The sequence below is a fragment of the Lepidochelys olivacea genome (genome assembly GCF_965140295.1).
Source record: "Lepidochelys olivacea isolate rLepOli2 genome assembly, chromosome: 9".
In the NCBI taxonomy this organism is placed as follows: Eukaryota; Metazoa; Chordata; order Testudines; family Cheloniidae; genus Lepidochelys; species Lepidochelys olivacea.
This window is the reverse complement of record NC_140419.1, coordinates 101,290,803-101,312,177: the sequence shown is the minus strand read 5'-3', so window position 1 is coordinate 101,312,177 and position 21,375 is coordinate 101,290,803. Positions and strand designations below refer to the sequence as shown.

The window sequence follows — 21,375 nt, the reverse complement described above, 5'->3', positions numbered from 1 at the left end:
GTGGAATCAAATGCACGTGAACAAAACAACTTTGTTTCATGAACTCTCTTCTTTCCCTGCAGGTACTTACTAAGTTCTGAGATGGCCAGCACCACGCAGATCTCCAAAGATGAGCTGGAAGAACTGAGAGAGGCCTTTGCCAAAGTTGGTAAGTAGCTCTTCCTGCTTTCAGTGTAACAAGCAGCTTATAGAGATGAGATCCTACCACCTCGCTCGCATCTGCACACTCAGGGCCACCAACACAGACTGACGGGTTCGTTCTCTCTCTGCCAACAGCAACACCAGGAAAGTGGCAGGTGGGCTTTTGGTGCCATTTTAGTGCCTTGCAATTTTAGTGCCCCTTCACGTGAACCATTTAACAGCACCCACCATGGTGTTGTGGGCAAGCTGGTGGAATACATGCAATGCCTGTTCCTTGGGCAGTCCTGTCTTAGTCAGCAGATGCCGGACTGCCCCAGATCCCTTATTGGCCAGGTTCTTCGTTATCTCTTGACAAGGGTGGAAGTGGAATTCTCCAAACAAACAACATTATTTTAGGCGCTTGGCGTGGGTGATGTCTTAGCATTTGAAGGCCTGCCGCGTGCTGTAACCAGCTTCAGAGAAAAACCCTCAAGCACAGCTCTGAACCTTCTGGACTGGGTAAAACATGGGGGCATAACAAAACTGGCAAGAGGTCTCCCTTGTAGGCACCGGGGGTAGTTTCATCTGGGATCCTTCAACACCTGCCAGGAGGCTTTGCTATCCGAGCAGGGTCCAGCACGACCTGCCTGTTCCAGGATAAGTGACCCTGCAAAACTGCATCTCCTGATGGGAAGTGTGAGCATGCTTCCATTCCGGCATCTTTGCTCCTTCTCCCTTGCTCATGCTCACTTCAACCTTACTAGAAGTTGGGCACAACCCGGTGAACGTCCATGCTAACTTTCTGTCCTAAGGGGACAAGTGAGCCGTTGAGTGAGACGTGACATTTTAGAAAGCAGGTTCCCATGGCCTTTGGGATTAGAGTTGGCAGGAAAGCCACAGCACTGAGGATCTAGTCACAGCTCTTAGAGCATGAATCGGCTGAGTGGGGACACCAAACTTGTGGCTATGGGAAGACCAATTCTTTGGTTAGAAAGGTACTGTCATATTGTGACTCTGGTGTGAGTATGCTGCTGCCCTCTGTTGGATGGATTTAGGCCTGCTAATGCACCTTTTTTAGGGGCCAGGGTAGTCCACAAAGATCTAGTGCTAAGTGACAATGAATTGCGAAGGTGAGGAGGTCTGAGTCCATCTACTTTTTAATTGAGTTTCCCCTGGGAGGTAAGCAGCGTTCAGTCAACGAGGAAGTCCCTGTTTTACACATGCTTCAGGCTTATTTCAAAGTAGGCAGGGATCAAATTCTTCTCCTTCTATGAAGACCGGCCTAGTGTTTCACTTCCAGTGGTGTTCCTATAAGCTTTCTCTGTTAGCTCATGTTTAAGATCAGTCAGTATGAAATCTCTCTGCTGTATGAACATGGTGAGACTTTGGTCTAAGGCATTTTATTTACTGATAGAGGATTCATTTAAAGCAAAATGACTTAAATAACTGATTTTAAACTTTTTTTTTTTTTGCATTTGTACTTCTTAGCTCTTTTACTAAAAGAGAGGGTTTAATGGGTTACCACCTGAGAATCAACACATTGGTTTGCAACTACACAGAACTTTTACACTGAATTTGGAACTCTTTTCCTAACCAGAAGGATACACATCTATAAACATTTAGCTAGCTAATTATGTAAGTTAGCCACCTGAATAATATGTTAACTTATATTTTTGTGTTAGAAAATGGTGAATGATGCATTTATTTTACAAGATAAATTTTTTTGTGCATGATCTGTTTCAGACTGCACTTGGATGGAAATTGGAATTCAATTAAAAATGCAGAAAACCAAAATTTATTAAAACAAAACTACCTTAAATGTGCAGGATCTGTAAGAAACAAGTACAGTTTTCAAAAGATGCATTTGAATTTAAAACTGATTTACTTAAACAATGAATTTAATTAATTGAACTGATGGATTCTGGTTGTGTCATTTTTGTGGTTTTTTTGGGGATTTGTTGGTCTCATCCGCTCATACCTCCATTTTCCCTCTTCCAGTCTCTGAATAAAACAAGATTTCCTGCTTTTTCAACACCCAATTGATTCCTCTGCTTTAAATGAAGTAGTCACTGAATTGAGCTAGTTCAATAAACGGAAAATGCGCTTCTCTGAACCTGCAGAAGAGACTGCAGCTGTCAAAAGCTGGCTGAGCTCTTCAGCCATCTTTGGTTCGAGGTGCTTAGTCAGTGACTTCCACTAGTTCAGGGCTTTGACTTTGGCAGCCACATGTACTGCTTAATATTTTTATTTCATGGAAATGATTTTAATAATTTTAGTTTAGTTTCGGCATTAACCTAGGTTGTCATAATTTCAAATTTCATTTTAAATGTTTTAAAAAGTAAAATGTATTTAATTGTAAATAAAAAATATTTTTTGGGCTTTAAAAAAATACCAATTGGTTTTTGTTTTGTTTTGTTTTTAACCCCACTCTATTCACTGATCATTTCTATAAGAACGAGCTGTGGGGGAAGGGAAATTTAAGAGAACAAACCCAAAGTCTTTCAGGTATGTGATGCAGAGATCTCTTCTGTTTTATTTCATCACATACTGTGTGCCATGAGTGAGTTTTACTTTGACCGACCAGGAGGCAGAGGCTCGAACAAATTCAAAATGTAGACATACCCTAAAGACAGAGCCAGGCAACAAGGAGCGTTACGTACATAATGGCTTTTGTCATGAGCTCGCTGCTCTTTGGCACATTCCGAAAAGTTTGAGTTCTGGTCTGCAGAAATTAAAATGGCTATTTTGGACAGTGAATTTGTGCATTTTCCCATCTGGTTCTTTTAGCCCTACCCCCAGATATGCTCCAGGTAGTGGGGCAAAAGGACTAATTGTTGCTGAATTTCCAAGGATACATGTCCTTACCACTTTGGGCGTAAATCTCTGCCAAGTGATTGCACCAGGAGGTCCATGCATTGTGTGCCAAAGGCTCATGAGTTATGTGATCTCAGATCAGCCCCTAACAAGAGTCCCCACTAGAATGGGAGGATCACTACACTGACTCCCCACACAGTAAAGCAGTCTCTTTTGTGACCAGTGTGTAAGAGCTTGTCTACACTACTGCGCAGGGTTGATCTAAGATACGCAACGATCGCTGTCAAAAACAATTTTATTCTGGGAGAATCCAGGTCACTGGTAATTCTGGAGATAGCCTCTCTTTAATTAAAAATGACTTATAAACCTTTGAAACATCATTGCTATCTTCAGGCAGTTACAACAAGGGTGACTTAGGAGTCCTTGTCCCTCAGTAGATTCCTTTGATTCCTTCTTGTCTCTCTTGTAACCATCTTGTCTGCATAAAACACAGGGCAGTCTGGTTCAACAATGGAAATGCCTGAAGCTATCTGAAATGTTTTGAATGTCACGGGGTTTTTTTGCCTCAGGATTTATGACTTGTTTTCTGGGAATCTTTCTTCAGTTTCTTTTACAAATGTGAAAATATGTAACTCTCTTTCCAAAGAGATCCTCCTCTCACCATGGAGAGTCCAGCTACGATCCTTGGACATGAGTGCAAATGTAGCAAAATTGAGCTCTTGGGGTTTTTAGAAAGTGTGTGTGTGGATGGGGAGAGGAGGAATTCCATGGAATGACTGATAAGTAAGTCACTCTGGAGTTTTGATACTTGACTTTATGAGCATCCTGCCAATGAAGCGAAACTACACTCTGTGTCAGAACCACTTTGATTATAGCATCTAGCAAATCGCTGTTCCATTTCAGTGGACTTCCATTTATAGTGCTGGTGACACTAGCCGCAGATGGGCTCACCTGGGCTGAGGTATGGTTGTGATAGCCTTATGTTCTTAAGAGCTCCTGGGTGCAGTATTGAACAAATGTAACATCTGGCACTTGTCACTTTTCCAACCTCCCTCTCTTGCTACGTTGGTAACTCGTAGCAGCTTCTTGTGTGCTAGGCTGTGAACACCGGGCATGTTTTCATGAGTAGCTAGCTTAACTTTCCAAACCAGCAGCTTTCAGTGCTCCTTTCCGAGGCAGAAGGAGCATTGATGGTCACCCCTGTTCTCAGTCACTGTTTGTTTGTCTTAAGCCTGGTCTACCCTCAAAAATTAGGTCAGCCTAATTACATCGCTCCAGGGTTTGAAAAATCCACACCCCTAGCAGCCTAGTTAAGCTGACCTAAGTCTCTGTGTAGACAGCACTAGGTCGAGGGAAAAATTCTTCTGTCGACCCAGCTACCGCTTTTCATGGAGGTGGATCACCTATGCCAACGGGAAAATCCCTCCTGTCAGCATAGGTAGTGTCTACACTGCGGCGCGACAGCGGAGCAGCTGTTCCGCTGTAGCGTTTTAGGTGTAGACAATCCCTTAGCTTCAGTTCTGCTGGTTAGTGTCCGAGATCTCTCCTTGCCATTAAGAAATCCAGGAAGGAGATCACCTGTGAAAGGTTCTCTAAGAACTGGGCAGGGGGTAGTAATCTGGTTGCTCTGGTTCACTGTCTTCACCCAGATTTAAAAGGACTCACACCCTGGCCAGCTTCACTGTGCAGAACTGGTCCTGCCATCTCCTTTCTCTTCAGACCTGCCAGCGTCTGAGGGATGCGTGCGTGCCATCGGCAAAGCCAGCGTGGCGGGTGTGCTCCACCTCTGACTCTGCCACGCGATGGAGGGGAAAGGCAGCAGGCAGAGGAGAGCTGGGGTTTGTTTGGAATGTGAGAACAAAATGGAGGTTTCGGCTGCGTGGACAAACAGCCCTACAAAACCAGGGACTGTCGTTGCGTGAGGAGTGGGAGGACAGAAGCAAATGGCAGCTTTGAAGGGACCAGTGGCTGAAAGTGCAACCTTTAAAATGGCCCCTTTATTGATGTGCTTGTAATGCAATAGCTTATGGCAGTAACTTGATTTGGGCTGCTGAAATGTTGTGCCCTGACTGGCTGTGTCCAGATTTTGAGTGATGCATAGTGCTTGGGGCTTGCTCCAAATCTCAAATAAGGGCAGTCTCGTAATGTTGGGTTCTTTATTGGTCTGTACTTGGATGTGAGCAGCATTTCCCCCCTAGGAGACAGGTACAGAACAAAATCTGTTCAACTTCTTCTCTCCCGATTTTGTGTACTTATGTAGGTGATGGCCCTCCTGCTTGGAAACACCAAGGATTTAATATTTGTAATTTACTTCAACATTTTTTGCTTGCTTCGGCAAGGCAATAAAAAAATGCTCCAGAAAGTATATTAAAGCAAATATAAAGAGGATTTGTGATGCTGAAGGAGTTTGTCACGCCAAGAGCACATATCCTTAAAAGGAAATGTGTGGTTTACTTTCCCCTCTTGCATCCTGTTATTTAAGCTATTTTAAGTTTTTTGTCTGGAGGAAGCTGAGCCAGAGCTGAAGTGGCTTTGATTTTTTCTTTGCTTGTGGTTTTGTTGCCACCTGCATATGGGCAGAGCCTGGTGCCCATATATCATCGCAGTGACCTTTGAGTGGGTCCAGCATGTGGGCGTGGAGACTCCTTCAGCAGAAATAGGAAACTTTGGATGAGCTGTAGTTTCCTTTCCATCAAAGTGTAATGCTCACAGTCTGTAGTTTGCCTGTTAGAACGATTCCATATTTGCTTCCTTGTAGTCCTGGCTCTTCTGATGCCCAAGCGTTGGTTCTGGCACAGGCTTTCTAACTTGGGACCTTCAGCCAGTGAATAACCTTTACTCCGCTAATAATGAGCTGATGTCAAGACAACCTCCCATCTTAAGTCTGGCCAAATAGTAGAGGGCATCCAGAAATGCAGGAGATTAGCATGCAGTGAATTTGTGGAGATGGTGTACAGTAGCCTACTAGAACTTGCCAGCACACAACAAGGACCCTTGTAAACAAGTCTTGAATCCTATGTGCTGTTGTCATTTTGAAAATCTCTATTGTGCAGTGCCGGAACGAGTGCGGAGTAAGCCTCTGGAAGAGTAAATGTCCTGTGGTTGAGGGACTAGAGCTCTGTCTTTTTATGGGAGTTACTTTCATTGGGTCACCACAAGGACCTGCTGAAATTTGAAAGGAGAAGGTTATGTCTCCAGACCATACAAATTAAGGTTGTGTATGTGTTCGTTTTCTCTCTCTGTCTCTCTCTCGTTAAGATTGCCAGACTGTATAGCCCGTAGTAATATGCATCTCCATTCTGCTTATCAGTTTCCCTTCCCAAACTCGACAGCCTCTCTTCTGCCCATATCTCCACTCTCTCACTTTTCTCCAGAACAGGCGTTCTGTATTCAGTTGGAGTGCTTGAATCACATTGTAACTAAATGTGAAACTTCACCTGCTACGCAGGAGCTTACAACTTGGTCTGAGCAATGGTGACCATGCCAATGAGGTACTAGGCCCCTTCCATGAAAAGGTAAATGGTAGACTTACTGCTTTCTGTCACAAAGATGGTCTGTGGCTTTCCCCTGCCTAGTAACGACATAGTAGCTTTCCATAACCGATCTTTAAGGTGTTTCAGAGCCAGGCTGCAGGGTCACTCTCAACTGTTTTTGTAAGTGCTTGGGTGCTTCTCAGTTATTCAGCTAGATGCTATCCGGGCATTCCTGGCTTCCACTCTGACTGCATTAAAACTATTACAATTCTGGGGCAGCGTATCCATCCAACTTTAAAAACCGAAATCCACTGCTCTGTTGCCAAGGAGTTAAGACTGAAAATGCAAAAGCCTCTGTGTATTGTAAACCCTCTGCTGTGCGGCCTGATGTCTTGCAGCCGAGGCAGGAGAAGAACTATTTAAGTTGTAAATCCCAATCGCAAAGCAGCTGGGACACTGATATCCCTATAAAACAAGGTCCAATGGCAACACCGAAATGCAGAGTCTTAAAATATGTTGTTTGTTTCAGGTTTTTGATCAGAGTAGTAAGCAGGAGATCCTGGCATATCTCTGTAAATCACTGTAACTGCAATCCAACCCAACAGAGCTGGGATCAGATTTACATAACACTAACTTAAGCTAAAAAGGGACCGTGGGGGCTTGTTTACACAGTGCGTTAGTCCTCATGAGTGGGGTGCAAATTCTAGTCCCCCCAATGCGGTGTGCACTAACTGGCCCGCGTGGACTCTGCTGGTGTGCGCTAGAAGCTTCCCAGAGTGCGTTAGTGGGTGCTCTTGTTAACCGGCACAAGGGAGCTGTTCGTGCACACCAGCAGGGTCCACGCGGGCCACTTAGTGCACAACATGCTGATGCCAGCGAGAGCCTTCCCCCCACGGCCTCCCATCTGCCCGAGCCTTTCTCCGGCAGGTGTAACTGCACATGGCTGTGTGGGCGCAGCATGCTACACGGCTACCCCCGGTGGTGTGTGGTAACGTAGATGTAGCCCGGGTGAGTCTCGACGGCAATGAAACACCCACCACGTCTGTATCGGGTGACTCACGGTCGTGGAGCTCAGGCTGTTGGGGCTGTTTAATTGTGGTGTAGACATTTGGGCCCGGGCTCCGGGGCCCTTCCGCCTCGTGGGGTCTCGGAGCTCGGATTCCAGCCCGAGCCCAGAAAGCTACACTGCAATTTTACTGCCCCACAGACTGAGCTCCCTGAGCCGGAGTCAGCGGAGACAGGCCAGCCGTGGGTATCTAACTGTAGTGTCCAAGCATCTAGCCGTGGTCTGTCTGCTTGCAGGCTAAGGAGGAATTCTTGGTCAATTCATCATCCGTTTTTTACACAAGTGTTCTGAGAACCTGGTTAAGAGAATGTGCCATTAGGTTCCTTTGAAATGACCAGCCGTTCAGGATATGGTTGATGATATAAATAAATTTTTATTTTTTTTCCCCCAATAAGCAAATATTTGATTATTTTGGAATAATTTTTGATCTGCAAGAAATCCCAGAGTAAATGAGGATTTCTTTTTAGTGATAAGCTTAAATGGTGGTATAGTCAGCTGAAATGTCTCTGTTACGGGACTAGCTTAAAGTAGCATTGTGTGTCTGTGATCCTTGCCTTTTGGCTAGAGTTGGTGAGCGTTAGAATAAATAGTTTGCCAAGAGATGGTGAGCCAGACCCTACAACTGAAGTTCTATATTATCTGTCCGCATCAAGTTGCCCTTTTGTTTTTCTTATAAGGCTGTCCCATCATTCCAAAATAAAAGAAGTTTCCACGTATCTGTCTGTCTGTCTGTCTCTCTCTTTCTCTCTCTCCTCCCCTCCCCTCCCGCGCCCCCCCCATGCCTTTCACAAGAGAATGAGCGGCCATTTAGTGAAAATGTCTTCTGTAATAAGGCACTTATGAGGGCCGAGCTTTCCTTTCTGGTAAAACTATTCCTGCCTGTTTTTAAAGGTAAATCTAATCTATTTGAAAGCACCTGATGATAGGATGTGGAAAGCAGTTTGTATAGACCGGATGGGATTTCAAATGAGCAAACCAGGGCTTTAGAAACAAACTAGTTCAAATAATTAGTCTCTCTTGTGGCCTGTCCTTGCTTACGGTATCTCCTCTAATTGTGGAAATGGTGGTTTCTGTTCTGTTCTGCAAGAAATACGGGGGGGGGAACATTGTGAACCCACAGCTGGTGACATCCCTGGAGTGGTATGTACCTTTAGGGGAGTGGAGGATTTGCTGGACCTCTGACTTAGGCCTGAGCTCCAAATAGTGCCAGCTGGCATTAAAGGCTTTCTCCTCTGTGATGCAGGGTGGGGATCCAAAGCAGCTGGCCGGCACTGAAGGTTGGCTGGCCTCTTTCCTGAGCTCTAGGGTTGAGGACTTTGGAAGTAAAACTTCCTCACTACGTTCCAACTAGCTTCCCATCATGTGAACTCCCATTCGTCACCTGTCCCGGGACACCTCTGGATAAACACAGATGTGCTGTAGGCAAACCTGGGTTGCAAATACTTTTTTAGATACAAGTTTGAGGTGTCAGAAATGGAAAATAAATGAGGAATAGAAATAAAAATCCCAGCTGGCCTTCTGCCTTGGCTAAGGTCTGTATTTAAAGCTTCAAGGAGGCAGCGTTTTGCGTACTTGGCCATTTCCTTTGTAGAAAATGGTTGGCAGTCGTGACTTGGACAAATGTTAGCTTAAGATTCAGCAAAACTCTGCACAGGTGTCTCTGGGCTTATCTGACTTATTTGGCACGAGTGCAGAAGGTTCTGGTGGGTCATTGTGAACCAAGACTCCAAGACTTAGCACTGATTTGCAGAGGGATTTGGGGTGAAATTGAAGTACCACTTAAGGCCAGAGCTGGCCCTCTACACGGGGGTGAATTGCCTCCTTTATGCATTGGGCATTTTCATTGGTTTCTAGGTAGTGAAAGGATCTGCCTTAAGGAGCTAGTTTGTGCAATGAGACATTTTAATGAAAGAAGCTGTGATTTATCTCCAGGGGAAATAGCTTGCTGATGACATCTGACTGCTGGGCTTAATAAAGCTTGCTTTGTAAGCTTATATTTTTGGAATAAAGTTCTAAAATTGAAGGCCAGACAGCAGTGTTTTTCACTAAAATTACTCTTTGGTTAAAGCACGTTTTATTTTGTCAGCATTATTTTAAGTGCTGCAGTTGTGAATAGGATTTTAATCTTTTAGTAATTCACTTTGGAATACTTTTGATTGTATTACATTTTAAGGAAGAATTTAGGAGTGACTACAGGGTTGTACTATGGTACCTTGGACACCTGCCATTAAACCATTTGCATTTCATTTTCTGGTGAACTTACTAAAATGCCTTAAAATACCACGTGGAACTGGGAAACGGAGCCGGTTGGGGAGGGGTTTCTTTACTAGAACACTTGCTAGGCTAGATTTAATAAGGCTTACAGCGCTGTTGTTAAATAACTAACATTTAGATAGTGGATCAGGCTTTTCAGTTATTTTAATGTGCTGTTGGCTTTTCTTTGTTTAAAGGTGGTTGTCTGTGTTAGATCAGTAAAGACTGACCTTGATGATTATTTTTTTGGCTTGGTCTTGGCTGGGGAGGGATAGTTCAGTGGTTTGAGCATTGGCCTGCTAAATCCAGGGTTGTGAGTTCAATCCTTGAGGGGGCCATTTAGGGATCTGGGGCAAAAATTGGGGATTGGTCCCGCTTTGAGCAGCGGGTTGGACTAGATGACCTCCTGAGGTCCCTTCCAACCCTGATCTGAGCAATTCTGTTTGTCGCCACAATCCAGTAGAGTCTACAACAACCTGGCATCTGAATGTGCACCAGTGACAGACGTTGCTTCTGGGGCAGGCTGTTTAAGTTCTGGGCGCTCGTAGGAAGGCAGCTGTGTTGTGAGTAGAACACACGTTTTGTCGAAGCACCGCTCTCTTCCTGGAGAGAGTATGTGGAGTGAAGACTAAGGGTGTGCTTGTTGATCTTAAGGCAGAAGAACTTACGTGTGTGACTCTCACAGATGCATTTGGCTGAGTCCAGCTGAAAATACCTGTGGCTGCCGGAGCTGCTAGGCGTGTAGTCTGTTTTCTGCAGCAGACCAGCTCTCTGGGGGAGACAGTCTTGGCAATACACAGCGGATGTGACTGGTGGCTCTAACTGCAGAGCTGTCAAGGGAAAAGAATTAAAGACGACCGCCCTAATGCCTGTACTGGGGGAGGAGAGGAGGGGAAGAGAGATGTGGGGCAGTTGCTTTGCTCTCAAACAAGAGCAGCTGCTGTATCTAGGAGACTTGCCGGTCTGTGCCGTTTTCTCTGGGACCAAGGCCCTTTGTTGTTTCAGAGAGTGCTTGTGGATGTTAAATGACTCTTTTTTGCTCCTGAGGAGGCCGGTGGACAGCACCGGAGAGGGAAGTCCTTCCTTCCAACTCCTAATTCCACATGGGCAGCAGCTCAGCTTCTATACCCTGCCTTGCCCCTGGGCCTGGTCTAAGTGCTATCCAGGGGGTCACTGGTGAAGTGGCCCCCACCCCTAGGAACTGGATTAACCCCTCTCCCCCCGCACCTTGCATTGATGTAGGGCACAGTCTGTTAATGACGCAGGGCCGCTGTTGGCCTTTGCGGTTGAGCCTGCGAAGGCTCTGTACACACCGAACTGTGAGGTCGTCAGCCTTCAGGGGGTTGGTTTTATTAATACCTGGTAAGAGTCCTCCCAAGAGAAGCCGTGCCCAACGAGGAAGAATGGCGCGTGAGTCGGGAGGTAGCGCTCGTTGGTCTGCCAGTGAACCAGCACTCCTCAGGCTGGTGGTGGAGGAGCAGTCTTCCAGATGAGACCCGTAGGGGGCGCTAGACCCAGCACCTTCGGTAATTGGTAATGCAACGCCTCGTATGCCTGTACATCGGTGGCAGGGAAAACATTTGCTACATGGCATTGTGTGATGATAAAATACGCGGGATCCATTTGTATGAAAGGCAATAGATAAACTGAAAGTCTTGTCCCTTGTCCCAGTCTCTTCCTTACCCAAGGCGGTGTTTACTTTAGCCTATTTCTGAGTATCCAGTGGCGCTGTAACTTGATAGCTGATTATCAAACCAGATGTCATTGCATAGCGCTCTTTGGCAGCTCACAGTAGATGGCAATGTTACTGAAGTGATTTAATCAGTTCTGTATTTGATTTTTTTTAAACCTGTTTAGATTCTGAAAGCATGGAACCTACACCAGTAATTTAAATTAGAGGGAGGTGTTTAGGATGTACGTTCTTATTCAGAAAATATATTAAAATGGGTTTTATACAAGCCGGGGGCACTGGTACTACAAAGACTTTTATGCAATGCAAAACCTTGTGCATGGTGAGCAATCCCATTCAGATCAAGTCTGAAGGCAGCTGGCTTACGTGCACCATGTAAAGTCAAGCCCGCTAGTCCGTGCAGGATCGGCGCCTCACTGCTGGTGCTTGCCTGCTAAATTTAAAGTCCATGCATTGAATGCAGGACCTCCAAGTCCCAGGTCTGACCCTTGTCATGCACGGAATGAGACGTCTCACAAAAAACCATGATGATGTACCAGCTGGCTCCTGTCAGCGTGGGCAACCTTTCTTTTGTTCCTGCTGTTTAATTCACATTCTTGGTGAATCCAGTTTACAGTTATGAACAGCAAGTTTGTGTGACACAGGTAGATTTGGATCTAAATGAGTAGACTACTTAGGATATTTATCTCCTGTTCAGTATTCTCATCATCTCTGTGCCTTACAGAAATTACAAAACAAATGGTTAGACCCCTTTTACATTTCAGTAAGGCATGCTGGGGGATTTGGGGTTAATTTATTTTGGTGACAACAGGGATGTACTTCCAGGAGGATTAACTTGTTTCTACAATTCTCTCCTTTTTCCTCCCCACTATGATGTAAAGATCTCAACAGCAATGGATTCATTTGTGATTATGAGCTGCATGAACTCTTCAAGGAAGCTAATCTGCCTCTCCCAGGATACAAAGTGAGAGAGATCATTCAGAATCTTATGATTGACAGTGACAAGAACAAGGATGGGAAGATTAGCTTTGAAGAATTTGTGTTTGTAAGTATATTTCTGCATTTTCCTGCAATTGAGCTAACCGTGTTTTTGCTATAGGGTTTTGTGACAAATACACAGTCTGAACTGCCTTAGATGAAGTCTAATAATAATGGGTGTAACTTCTCCTCACTCCATTCACCCTGATCAGACTGTCTACTTTGTATTAGGCCTTGATTTTTTTTTTTTTTTTTTTTTAAAAAGACTGTTTGCAGTAATTCTTGTGCTTCTAGAAACACTAGCTGAATAGGCCTAGCCTTTCCTACTAAAGTACTGGCCTTCCCAGGGGAAAGAGCAGGGTTACTTTTGAAGGAATGGATCAGAGAACGTCTCAGAACTTTTCCAGTATGAAAACTGTCTGTCTTAGAGATGCTGAAGGGTCGTCGCTTTCTAGGGTGACTTGGTGGTGTTTTCTGAGTAGAAGGAAAGGTTCTTTCACTTATCAAACCTCAGAAGATACTGACTTGAAATCAACTTGATCTTTCCATACACTTTTTAGGTCCCCGACCCAAACCAGAACTGATATGATAGGATCTATGCGCTCATGCCACTTCACAGCTCGCTAAGGCCTGGTCTCCACTAGAAAACTAGGTCAGATTAACTACGTTGGTCAGGGGTGCAGAAAATCCACACCTCTGCATGTCGGAGTTAGCCCGACCTAAGTCCCCGTGTAGTAAGTCGTCAGACTAATTCTTTCATCGACCTATCCTCTGTCTCTTGGGGAGGTGGATTACCTACACCAGTGGGAGAATTTTAAGTATAGATAAGCCTTAAATTCTGTCCTGGTTCCTGGATTGTGGCTAGTTAATACTTGGTTCCCCAGACTAGTGGAGCAGAAGGAAAGGAAAGTTTTTTACCTCTCAAGTTCATGTGTCTACAAATCTCTTGAGAATCTTCTCTGTTTGTTACAAATGAGGGTGGGAGGCGGGTTTATAAGGTACACTTCGAGGTTAGTTCTAGTTGCTGGTCTGATTGATTTAACTTTCACCATTGGCCTGCTTTTCCCTTCGGAGGAGGAGTGCAGAGCATGATGATCTGGTAGAAAAATCTAGAATCTGGCCTTTGACTCTAAAAAGGGATCAGAAAAAGTGTGGTATTTCTGGCAAAGGCTTTCTCTGAAAGACGGGTTAAATGCCGCCCTCTACCCTCTTTACATTCTGACAGTGATGTTGTTGACAGCAATGCCACTAAATGTGTGGTGTGAGACGGACAGCTGTTTTTATGTGCAACTTCTCTTGATTTCTTTTAACTTAGCTTTACCTTTTTGTCCCTCGGTTATTTTCAGACCCTCTGAACTCTCGAGTTCGGAGCTGAATAGTAAGTTGGAGTTCGTTTGCAGTTTGTGAGCACTTGCATGTTGGGTGCATGTTTCAAATGCCAGTTTGCACTGGTTCATAATTCTAACTTGCACTGGAACACGGTTTAAAAGATTCTCATCCCCATAAGTGAAGTGTTTAATAATTTTGTATGTTCATAATATGAAGATCTCCTACCAGCAACTAACCTCTGCGGGGAGACCATCAGATTTAGCAACAATTCCGCTTATAAAGTTTCTTTGTTAAAGTGTAGAAAGAGGGAACGTTACAGCTTCAGCATAATTACTTGGAGAAATAATATGAAGGAGGAGGAAGACTTATCTGAGGTTGACCAAGATTTCATTGCCAAAAAGTGGTCTTAAAATGAAGGGTTGGCTAGCCGTGTTCATTTGAATGACTTAAACAGTAGGGTACTGGAGCAGCTCCTTGACTGGTCGTGGAAAATAAAATGAAAAAACACCTAGGTAACTTATTAAAATGAAAGTAATTCATCTAGTGAACAGCTTGTTACTTTTCAAAACGGTTTGCAGACCGGTCGTAGTAAACATGCCATCTGAAGTGCAGTGCTTTTAAAAGAGGATTTAAAAGGGTCCGTTTGAATAGTCTAACAAATACTTCACTGTGTGAGGCTGCACGTTTCCAAATTCGTAATAAAAAGAACTGTGGCACAAACTCACTCCTAACCCCGTGGAGCCTGGATCCTCTGGTCCAGCCAAGCTGTCCCTGGCACAGGAGCGATGCAGGGAGGGGCAATGTTGCTAAATGCTACCTTTGTGCTACCCCATCCTGGTGGCAGCAGGGGCTGATTCAGCATGGTGTCTAATGCTGTGCTGACTGGCCATGTCTCCGGGGCTGAGGGCTTTAAGGAGTAGGGAATGGGGACACAGAGCTAGCTACAATCGCTCTGCTACTGGGGCTTCCCTCTGCTGCCTGGTTAAGACAGGCTAACGGCCCTGTTCTGCAACCAGAACTGCAATTCAAGAAAAAATTGAAAAATAGATAGGGCCACTAGAGAAGTGCTTAGTCCTGCCCTGACAAGGGAGTCCACCAGGCCATGCCAAAGGATCACACTACGGGTTGTACCAGAAGAAGGGGGATTGCTGAGACCGGCAAGGGACAGAGAAGTTCTAGAGGGAGAATAGTGAGCACTGGGGGCAGGAAGGAGCTTGAGCACCAGACACTGAAATCTGAGACCGTAATTGAGAGCCCTACCTGAGCCTTGCCACTGAGTCTCCAGGCAGAACCCTGAGCACCATGCGAGTTTGTCTGACACCTATGCGATATTGAGAGCATTTCAGAGATGGCTGTAGGTGCCCCTTGCTGAAGACAGAAGTCAATCCCTTCAGGGGGATTGAAGTCGATCGAGAATGGTTGGGTAGGGATATGTTCTGACATGCATTTTCTTTTCTTTCCTCCTCTCCCCAACCTCACGAGGAGTCCCAGCCCTGAGGGCTTTTAGAAAGGTGCTCCATAACCAGCGTTCTTCTGAGATTCTGACATTACCCCAGGTCTCCTGGACTTGCGTTCAGTATGCCCGCAAATGCTGCCTTTGGAATTCTGAAATGCTTAGCAAGGCTGCCGGCTGCCAAGAGCTGCACACAGGAGTAAACATTAGGTTTAAGCTAAAATACTGGATGGGTCTGAAATCCCGACGGGAGACTAGCCTGCTGCCGCCTTGGTTAATCTGTGGTGCCCATCACAAGGCACCCTTGAAGTAGTAGCTTTGAGTTAGCCAGGATATGGCAGGCTAGCTACTGTGTGTGACTAATGCTACTGCTCCAGCTTGGTATGTGGAATTGTGCCACGCTGGGACCAGATCGTTACAGGAAATGGGGGCTTATCGTCAGCTCCTCAATGCCAAAACTGTGCCTTTTACACAAGAGAAGCAGAGGGGGAAATGTGTGTACCTGGTAACTGTAGAGAGGAAAAGGGAAATACGAGAAGACACCATGTATCTTTAATGCACCAGGGAAAGAGGCAAAGCTGTCCTGCATGGAGAGCGTTCCTCTGCGGAGCAGAAGCTGGAGCTGAAAGCTCTTGGGTGCTTTTCCAGTAGGATGTGCCAGCTGGGAAGCTTTCAGTAAGAGCGCAGAAAAACTGGATGATTGTCAAAACCCCAAGAGGATGACTGAGTCTCACTTAGGCAAATATTTCATGGAAGATGCAAGGTGTGATACAGAGATTGCTGTAAGCCCACACAGATGAGCAAATAGGACTGGGGCTCAGCAGGGACTAGCAAGAGGAGAGCAAAATGGTGAGCTCTTGAAGGTTTGGACAGCTGATTAGGTTATGATAGTTCTAGGCAGAGGTCACCTCTGAGGAGATGATTTCTTGATGTTTAATTAGTTTTTCTTTCCTAATCAGTAGTTCAATAGACATTAATAGTACATTAATATCTACAAAGAAATCCCAGCATAAACTTTTCCATGCTGAAGATTCTCTGTTGACCTCAAACATAAAGAGCATGTATTGATTTGATCTGTTGAAAAGTTTGTTACCTAGCAATAGCCTAATATGGTAGGAAAGTCACTGCTGCGGTCCTTCTTAGAGATGTTATTTTACACTTGCTCAGATGTGCTTTAAAAATCTCAGGTTTTTGTCTTCTGTGGGGTGTGGACAAAGTCACATCTGTGTGAACTAAAGGCACATCCCATGAGCTGTCCTGCTTACACAAACTGGGTTACAATTGTGCAACAGCTTTCTGAATTGTTTTGCTCACATGGAGACTGCATGTACGCTTGCTTTCAGACTGCAGAGTTTTGCGCTCTTCTGGTGGCCTCTTGAAACCGAACTAAAATGGTGATAAATGTATGTAATGGCTTCTTAAGGCCATTTCAGTAGGTGTTTGTTCTCCTTAACGTGATTAAATCTAATGGAACCACATTGTTTTCCCCCATCGTAAATTTAGATCCAGCATTATTTTGCTAAACCATTCTTATGTTTACTGGTTATACCACGATGTTTGCTTAAACATGTGTTTTCCAGTTTATAAAAATGAATGTTTGTCTAAACAAAACTTTCTGAACTGCAGGTTTTCCAAGAGCTGAAAAGCAGCGAGATTGCTAAAACTTTCAGAAAAGCCATCAACAGAAAAGAGGGGATTTGTGCTATTGGCGGGACATCCGAGCTCTCCAGCGAAGGAACCCAACATTCGTATTCAGGTATTACCCCGACATTCGGGTGCCTTCCTGAGTAAACAGGCCAAACCCTAGAACTAGCAAGTTTAATGACCTGGCAGAAAACAAGCTCCCCCCCCCCCGCCCTGAATAGTTCAATTGAAACAAGAGCAAGGCTAAATATCAAGGGATGTCACATTAAGTGGAGTGACTGAGTATGTCCACATTCCTGAGATTTGTCTTGTAGCATTTTCAGCTTGCTGATATATTCCTCTTGCATTTGGCTATAGCCAGCTCAGTGAGTGACTTGTACTATGAAAATTCCTCTACTACTACAGAGTATAAAAAGCTCTGAATTTGACTTTTATGACCAATCAGTTCGTAATTTGTAATGATAGAGGTGCCGGGGCTCAAGTTGTTTTTTTTACATTCATAACTGATGCAGCAAGCCAAAGGTGACGGGGCTCTGAACGGCCAAGCCTAGAGGTGCCGGGGCTCAGCCCTGGCACAAATGAAGCGCTGTGACAAAGAAAGTGAAAATGTAGTACAATAATTACTGTGCACAGTTCAAACGTATGCTATGCCGTAAAAAGCCTACATTTGCTTTACAATTGCACTCGTTTTAGAGGAAGAAAAATATGCCTTTGTAAACTGGATAAACAAAGCCTTGGAAAATGATCCCGACTGCAGGCATGTTATTCCAATGAATCCAAATACAGATGACCTCTTCAAAGCTGTTGGAGATGGGATTGTATTATGGTAAGTCTGTTTCCTACAGAAGCCCTGTCATTGGGACTTGACTCTTCAATCTAGGCTGCTTTTCTGACCCTGTATGTTTGGATAGAATTCGTAGCTCATATAAAAAGGGGTACGTAGCCACTTCAGACTTTCAGTGCAAGAGCATGCTTTTGCTTTGCTGCCAGCTTTGATGACGTGGGGGAAACTGGTGTTATATATTGTCTGTGGATTCTTGCTTCACTCTTTGGGTCTTGTTACACACACTGACTTCAGAAAAGTCTGTCCTACAAAAACCCAGCTACATTCATGGATGCACAGAAATGTGTGACAGTGACCTGTGGGGGCATGTTCTGACATCAGTCCAGTTTCCTTACATACCTGCATCTCGAAGCACTGTCATGTCCCGTGTTGGAAGCCTCAACAGAGGCTAAGGATGAAATGCGTCTAGCAACAGGATCTCTGAATACCCGATCTACTTCCCATTGGCTCTAATGATAGCTGGATTAGGCTCTAGGACGAAGGTGGGGCCCATTAGTAGGGAAACTTGCTCTGCTGTTCACTGCAAAATGTGGAGTCTACTCTCCAGGGCCATCAAATAGCCTACATTTTCACTCTGTAGAAACGGCTTTTAGATTGAAAAGCAAGGTGACATGGTATTCCAGCGGCACTGTAGCAAAAGGCGGAAGATCTACTCTAGGTTAGGCATTGCCTATTTTCACTTTGATGATGTCTTTACCTGCCTTGTTTTGACACCTGCCGATCTGTGATCTACAAGTAGGTCCAAGTGGGGAATAATTTATAATGTACAGCAAAACCTCTGCTTCGACTCCTCTTGCCTGTAGATGCAGGAAGCATTGCTCTACACGCTGAGTAGTAGAAAAACCCATTCTGAGCCTTTTGTGAATTCGCATCACACGCCATCTCTTCCAAATGTTTGCACTGTCTGGGTTTTTATTTTGGAATTCCTATTTAATATTAGCACGGTCTCTCCCTTCTAGGTATGCTGAAACACACAACGGGGTTAAATTGGAAGAAAACAAGTCTTCCCTCTAGAATTTACAGCAGAATAATGGGACTTCACTAGTTTGCTGATGGTATTCTGATAATTCATCTGTTTTTACTCAAGCAACTGATCTAGTTCAGTGGTGGCTGTTACTGTGTTTAAAGTTTCATCAGGCTTAACTATAAATTACAAATACATTCTTGATGTCCCAAATCTAAACCTTTTATTTCAAACAACTGAGTACAAAGTGTCTGATCAAATCTCATTGTTCTGTTTATTTGCAACAACTTGTGTTAGGATTAAGCGCTTAATGGTGTTTGAATATTTTTGTCTTTGTCAGTAAAATGATCAATCTTTCTGTTCCGGATACAATTGACGAAAGAGCAATCAACAAGAAAAAACTCACACCATTTATAATTCAGGTATGGTATAATATACTTTCATGATCTCTTACAAAGATTGAAATCACACAGGGTTTGTGAGGGGAGATTAATACAGCAACTCACGGAATTAATTCAGGACTCTGGTCCAGAGCAGAGATCAGTTTTAATTGTATTTAATAATTTAAAGGAATCTCTGTACTGTGCATTAAATGGAAATCTTAGTGCAAAGGGTAATGTTCTGTAAATATTCGTAAGGGCACGAGGAATGACGTAATGCCAAAAGCTGCTAAAGGTCCCCTTCACAGACTTTATCAAAACTGAAATGCTGTAGCAATCTACGTACCTCAAGGTTTATGCTGCTATTCTCAGAAGGGAGGCCGATAGCTGTGCATGTATGTTTGTATTAGAATACACAACGTAGTAAATTGATACGTGTTGTAATACACAAACCTGTGTGTGCACATGTAACATTTTAATGCACACTTTGATGTTCCAATCTTAATCTTGTTGATGCCACTTGATGTGACTCAGAGGCTGAAACTAAAAACCAGAGACTGAAATTAAACCCTTGGGTCTAATTCAGTTCTTATTAATTCAGTCCACTTCCATGAGACTTCTTTTAAAATACTCCCTTGGAGTCTAATGCAGCTGTAGTTACTGTAAAACTGCAAGTTTTCTTCTACTAAAAGCAGGGAAGTCCCCAGGCTGTCTGCACGGAACAAAAGGCAGAGAGAGAGACCTCTCATTTAGCTCTCTTGTTTACAGGAGAACTTGAACTTGGCATTGAATTCCGCCTCCGCCATTGGGTGTCATGTTGTCAATATTGGAGCAGAGGACTTGAGGGAAGGGAAACCACATCTGGTGCTGGGGCTTCTCTGGCAGATTATTAAGATTGGCTTGTTTGCCGACATCGAACTCAGCAGAAATGAAGGTAGTAACACACTGCAAATCATTGTTTATCCTTAGTCAAGCCTAACCTTAGGGTGACCAGATAGCAAGTGTGAATTGGGATGGAGGTGGGGAGTAATCGGTTGCTTATATAAGACCAAGCCCCTGGTCACCTGATCTGCCTGATCTTGACCTACTGTCCCGTGGGGAGGGGGAATATCTGAACGAGACTTGAAATTACTCATTTCAGCGGCACAGCTCAGCCTGACAGACGTTGTCTTTCAGCAGCAGGTCCTTCATGCCACATTCTTCTCATCCAGCCAATCTACTCTTCATTTTTCTTCCCCTTCTCTGCAAAGGGACTTCTTTTACTGCTCACTTTGATTGTGAAGAGCCTGCTTTGGGCTCTCGGACTGAGAGGCCATTAACCCTCCCAGGACTCTATGGAGTTGGCTGGAATAGGCTGGATGGCACGCGCGGGTAGCATGGGCACCTTTCAGCTGTAGCAGTAGCCACAAGGTTTTCTTGTCACGGGTCCACCTTGAGCTAAACCAGTGCAAGCTTCAAAAGGTGTGAATGAGCTCGTGTTCTTTGAGCAATGATAAATTCTGACTGGGAATGGGGGAACCGCTAAATGTCCATAGACCATTAATTAGATGTGTTTCTATCTGCAAGTAGATGTTCTCAAATCACAGGGCACCATTGTGTGATGCTTAGAGCTGGTCAAAAAGCATGTCTTCTTTTCTCAGATTTGTTGTAACTAAAACTTTCTGGCTTTTTGACAAAAACCTCCCAAAACTGACTTTGTTGCTCTTTTTTTTTTTAACCAAATGGAAATTTTCACAAAACCATTTTTTTTTGTCATGATTAAATGAAAAATATTCAACCTGGTCTGTGAGTGTCCACTGTGCCTGTCCTGAGTGTATCGATGCTAGCGTGCCCCTTGCTTTAAAACACCAGGCATCAAAGAGCAAGTGCATTCACACTCTATTTCGTTATGTCCTGGTGCACCTCTCCAGTTGTTGGAGAAGTTTGTTACAAGACAGATCTTGCTTACTGAATATGTAGCCAGCTGACTCAAATAAAAGGTGTAGTCTTTCAATCACAATCTTGAAACTGGATTGGATGTCAAATCAAGCAAAATTTCTGGCTACCTGGTGGTTATGGCATGTGGACTTGTGACATCAGCTCTTCTAAGCGAGGCAGAATTGGACCACGCCAGAACTTGGATGGGAACCCCTTCCATGCCAGCAGTGGTGTTAGTCATTCAGCGAGTGGCATTTTCTTGGTAGAGCTCGAAACGCTGACTCTTAAGGGGAGACTTCGGAAGATGTTTGGATCACAAATAACTGCACATTGGCAGTTTCCCTTCTTCGACCACCTAAATTCCCCTGGCACCTTTTGGTAGGGTAGCTTAGCTTTCCTTTCCCTTGTCAAAGACCGTACAGTGATGCTGCAGGATGCCTGCCACATGTA

At 44.4% G+C, this 21,375-nt stretch overlaps 1 protein-coding gene across 7 annotated transcripts in view; it reads left to right on the top strand.

The window, feature by feature from the left end:
• The window catches only part of PLS3 (plastin 3), an 87,572-nt gene that overhangs the window by 55,556 nt on the left and 10,641 nt on the right, over positions 1–21,375 (top strand). For all 7 annotated transcript variants that reach the window (XM_084639413.1, XM_084639417.1, XM_084639415.1 and 4 more), the window contains 6 exons: positions 63–148; positions 12,298–12,461; positions 16,803–16,932; positions 17,514–17,646; positions 18,969–19,050; positions 19,777–19,942. In XM_084639413.1, coding sequence (XP_084495539.1) covers positions 82–148; positions 12,298–12,461; positions 16,803–16,932; positions 17,514–17,646; positions 18,969–19,050; positions 19,777–19,942 — 742 coding nt within the window. In that variant the 5' untranslated portion in view covers positions 63–81. The remainder of the gene's footprint in view (positions 1–62; positions 149–12,297; positions 12,462–16,802; positions 16,933–17,513; positions 17,647–18,968; positions 19,051–19,776; positions 19,943–21,375) is intronic.